The sequence below is a fragment of the Beauveria bassiana genome, assembly GCF_000280675.1.
Source record: "Beauveria bassiana ARSEF 2860 unplaced genomic scaffold BBA_S00044, whole genome shotgun sequence".
Taxonomy (NCBI): domain Eukaryota; kingdom Fungi; phylum Ascomycota; class Sordariomycetes; order Hypocreales; family Cordycipitaceae; genus Beauveria; species Beauveria bassiana.
Window position 1 is genome coordinate 9197 of NW_007930879.1, and position 4837 is coordinate 14033.

The 4837-nt window shown below is 53.7% G+C and overlaps 2 protein-coding genes across 2 annotated transcripts; both read right to left on the reverse strand.

The window, feature by feature from the left end:
- Nucleotides 1-421: 421 nt before the first annotated feature.
- BBA_09028 (Pfs, NACHT and Ankyrin domain protein) lies at nt 422-1134 on the reverse strand (the record flags this gene model as incomplete). Its single annotated transcript, XM_008604125.1, has 2 exons — nt 422-585; nt 924-1134. The coding sequence occupies 2 exons, from the start codon at nt 1132-1134 to the stop codon at nt 422-424; spliced, it is 375 nt and encodes a 124-aa protein (XP_008602347.1).
- Nucleotides 1135-1155: 21 nt separating this feature from the next.
- BBA_09029 (uncharacterized protein) lies at nt 1156-3537 on the reverse strand (the record flags this gene model as incomplete). The annotated part of the gene is made up of 3 exons (XM_008604126.1): nt 1156-1379; nt 2173-3171; nt 3249-3537. 3 exons carry the CDS (start codon nt 3535-3537, stop codon nt 1156-1158), a joined length of 1512 nt encoding a protein of 503 aa, XP_008602348.1.
- Nucleotides 3538-4837: the final 1300 nt, after the last annotated feature.

A 4837-nucleotide genomic window follows, 5' to 3' on the forward strand; every position in this document is an offset into this window, starting at 1 on the left:
TATTTATGTACCTTTCTATCAGCCAAGCTGATGTACAGGGTAGGGTTGCCTTCTACGGCCTCCCATGCGGGCACAGGCGGAACAAAAACAAGGTTAAATCAAACGTATCAAACGCAAATCAAATCGGGAATTATGTATTTGTTTGTTTGATAAAAAGTTTGGCACTGATTTGTTTGATTTGTTTGGCAGTTTGTTTGATGTGATTTGATTTGAGGGCAGCGCTGCCATCTAGAAGAAAAGGGACAAGCTTTTGAACAACAACAGAATCAATGACAGCTAACTGCCTCACATAACGTGACAATTTTAGTGGCTTACTTGACTAAATACAGAGCCTCTTGTGCTGCATAGTCCGCTGCCGCAGCTTTCCAGATGTCACCCATGCCTCGTCTCTTAGAGAAAGGGTTGGCTTCCATCTCAGCTACTACCATTGCTTCAAGTTGTACCGCTGGGGTAAACCCATTGCCTTTCGATACTGCTGGTTAGTCTTGATACTGCCACGCGGCTGCGCATCGTACGCAAGCCTTTCTTGCTTCAACATATCTCCGGTAGGGCCGTCATGCACCCTATCGCCTTTACCGAAATCTTCTACGATCGTATATTGCGTGACTTCATAGGGATTTCGGAGGAAGAAATCAGCAAGGTGGACAAGTCATCTTTTGCGCGCTTCTGGCGCAGAGATGTTACATCATTGACAAGAAGTTGAGAACCCCTGACGGGTATGACGAGCAGCTCGATTTACTCTTTGCTAAAGATACTAGCTAGAGGAACATTGATTCGGGCCTTGGCCCAAGGGAAGGGCCATTTGTCTCGGTTTTCGCCAGAAGTACTCAGTTCTTGTCACTCCAACCATCAATCCGAATCGAATCTTGCGAAAAGTACGAGTTAAGTGTGTTGCCGTCTGCGCAGCAGCGTTTGTGCCGTACGTTCCAGATCGAAGGCAATAACAACGTTATGTCCAGCCATGCGGCCCAGGAGATAGCTGTTGTCGTCTTTCTCGGCCGGTGGAAGCGGCTGATGCACTTCATCAAGCAACGCTCGTGAGGCGTTCAACACAGACCGCAAGACGCAGATCCAACCGACTGTATAGCTGTCGTGGTCCAAGTCCCGCTTTTCGTCACCTCTCTGTGTGTCCATGGTGATTTTACTTGAGCGGCTTTATGCTGAGACTCCTGCTCCAGCCGCGCATAGCAGTACCGTCTTGTCAGAGTAGTCCTTGTGGCCCGTATCGATGCCCGCTAGAAGCAGGTCTGTAACCGACTTCACATGTCCCAGAGCGGCTGCCGTGATCAGAAGCGTCCGACCATACTTATCGTATCGGTGGTAGTCGTAGATCAAGAGATTAAGGAAACGACGGCATACTCGCAAGAAGTGGCTGCGATCTTTGTTATTCAAGCAGTTTACGATCTGCAGGAGAATTTCATCTGGAAATTCGGTGAGGCACCGCCGTTCAGATGCATGGGCTGTCGACATTTCCGCAACTGGGAGAATGGTGCTGGTGCGGGGTTCACAAGGCTAGACGTCAAGGATAAGGCTGCCTCGGTTGGTGGCGTTCAGCGACCTACCTGGTTAGGTGGTTGTGTACCTAGCCACCTGCACCACATTGCACCTTAGCCTCGCGGACAATTCGGTGAAAGAATGCCTTATCCAGCCCACTGAAAGCCTTCCTATTCCCACTGTTGTCCCGAATGATTGGTTGGCAGGCATGGAGGTCCATGACATGACATATGCCTTATGATCGTAGTATCTAAGAAGTACAGCAGAACGCATCGTGGTGTTTATGGGTTGGGAGGGGTGTTCAGGTGCTACTTGATCTTGTGTCGTCTGGGGAGTTTCGGAGGGCTTTACCGCGTTGCATCCATTCCTAAAGCCAATTCCATACCACCACATCCAAGCCCACAATAGGGCACCATGGGACTACTTCTAGGACCTCTAATGTTTGTAAGGCTTACCGAATCTCGAGCTGGTAAAAGAATGGTTCCGGGGTAGATGGCGAGTCCTACTGTGGCGGGGATCTAACTGGTTAGGCTAGCCCAAAGGCCGAGACGGGTGGTACAACGAGTCAACAAGTATACCGTCAATTCGGAAATCTCTATCTAGCCAAAGCTATTGGGTTCGTGTCGGCTTCTTTTTCCTGACAGGTTCGCGCATTATGACCCGACTTCCTGCACATACCACACAGCCGGCCTTTCGTCTCATCCCTTGGCTTTCGACCTCCTCCTTTGTTGCTCTTGGCTAGTCCTTGCGGTCGCGTCTCTCGCCGTCGGCTAGAAGAATGCGCCTGCGCTCGTTGGAACTGCAGTTGATACGTGGTAACCCCATCAATGGTCACGCATTTTAATGCGGCGTTTTTCAACAGCCACTCGCCGAAGGATGCTGCTGACGCCTTGCTGCAATCCGAAACCTCATCGCTTTCAGATTCGGACAGGCTGTGAGAGGCCGGTGGGCTGAGCATGCTGGCTGTCTGGGGCCGTCCAGGCGATCGCGACGCGCGTCCTGCAGAGCGAGGCAAAGAGTTCTGGTGACGGGCAGGCTCTTTTCTGTCATGGGTGACTTTCTGGCGTTTGTGTGGCCTAGGAGAGGGCTCCTCTGTATTGTCATCGGGAGGGTCGTCAGCATGGCCATTGTCAGAATTGTTCACCGAAGGCGAGCGGGCCGTCCCACGGTTTTTGCTGTGCCCGCCATCCTCCTCGTCGGTATCGCGGGAGCTTCTGTCATCGTCATCATCATCGCCATCGCCGTTGCCGTCACTGCCGCCGGAGCTGTCGCTGCTGTTGTCACTGTCGGCATCGCGGGAGCTGTCGCAGCCGCCAACATCGGTGGTGTGGCCGTCGGCGTCGTTACAGGCTAGAACGTTCTGGCTGGCACTCTCATGTGGCTGAATCTGCCGCGGCAGCTCGGCACGGTCGTCCGCTTCATGATGGCCACAATGACTCGACACTGACTCATTTGCGTCCTCTACCTGCCCCTGATCCTGCTCAGCTACCTCGGCGGCGGATAGACTCGGTGGGCACCGACTGGAGTTTAGCCCATCCCTGGGCTCTTGCCTTCGGGAAACCGTGGTGAGAGATACAGGAGAAATTGAGTGTTGTACAGCTCCGTTCAAGTCGTTATCCACTTCAAGACCTGAGGCAACGGCTCGTGGTGTGTTGGGCACAGTTGTCATCGTCGATGCTGCCACAATGATTAGTTTTGACGTTGGTTTTGCTTCCTCTCATCGACCGTCTCTTAGAGTTTAGAGGCTGACTGACCTGGCGAGGTGCTGTGAAGCTGTACCGTAGTCTCCTTGTCAATGAGCGCATTCGTAGCCTTGAAAGACGGAACGTCCTCGTCTGCTTCGCTGTCCGACTCCGACTCCGACTCCGAATCAGAGGGAATGAATATTACCTCGTCTTGATCCTCACCTGCCGCTCCACATGCAGTACCTTGGAGCAGGCACGGAGACGACGGTGTTGGAGCGCGTGGTCCGTCTTCATGCTCTATAGTTTCTGAGCATGTCGTGGGCACGATATCGCCCTCGTGGGCAGCAGCGGCGGTCATTGTGCCACAAAGAAAAAAATAGTACTCGAAAAATGGCTTGAGCCCTGGTTGCAGCTGAAAGGGAAGATTCAGGCTCGCGTGTCCTTTAAGTAGACCATTCACGTCAATTCTCTCTGCTCAGTGCCTCACTGGCGGTCTCGGCCCCGACCTCTCTAAGGGCCGAGCGAACCTTCCCTTGCAAGACAGCAGAGCGTCATCTTTGCGGTAGGATGAACGCGCCCAGCTCATCAGAGCCTTGTCGCAGGCTCAGCACCACCAATCACGTAACTGCCGAGCCACACAAGCCATGCTCAGTGCTTTCGTATCTGCACGCTCCGCCGACTCGTGCAGATTGTAGCTCAGAAAATCAGTGACACGTCACTTCTTCCGCGCTGCCAAATCAGCCTGATTGATTGCTTGCAGGAGCTATAGGTGCTGATCAGACTCCGTGGGCTGATTCTTGAAACCACAACGGGCTTTTCTGGCACGATGACGCATGGCAATGGGGATGCCTAGGTCCGCGATTCCGTCATTTTCTGACAAGCAAGAAACCAGACCAGGCAGATGTCCCCCTTGGGAAGTATATCCGAAACATCGCGAAGTCGAGACCGTCTTCGTGCCCACTCGAGTGACGCGTCCATGCTGGTCCGCTCAGTCTTGCAGTCTGGTGATTCAGCCCACGCGGCCCGTGACAGCCGGGTGCAATTTCGGCAAACCCACATGCCGGTCACGCATCATGAGGTATTTTTGTGATTGGCCAAGACAGTTTCGCGGATGATCGCGCGCAAGTCGCACTGTTGGAAGTCGGCAGGCACCTGCGCCGACTGCACTGGTTAGCGACGAGGATAGGGCAGGACGGGATTTGGAAGTATTGTAAACATACCGACTATCCGGTGTCTGCTTCAGCTTCAGAGAGCAGAGTCGTTTGACCTCGTAGAAGCGACAGCATGTCTGTCTGTGTCAAGCCAAGACAAGAGCTCACCAAGTCGCTCGTCTGAGCTATTTGGGTGTGTCGTGCCAGGATCTTGCGGGCATAGACGGGCATAGGGGTAGAAAGGGGCAGCGGAGGCAATAGCGCCGGGACTCAGACAACGAGAGGAGGCCTATTGCTGCGACGTTTTGGGGAGAGAAGAAGTCAAGAGTACCTGGTGCCGCGGACGTGGGAGGCCACGGTATTTATATTTCGGCGGGCATGACGCGGCGGGGCAGGGCCCCGAGCAGGGGTGGGTGGGCAAAGCGGCGTGGCGCGCCTTACCGGTTTGGGGGTGCCACCATTCCGGAGGCGGCAGCAGCGTGTCTGAGATTACTTTTATAAGAAGTT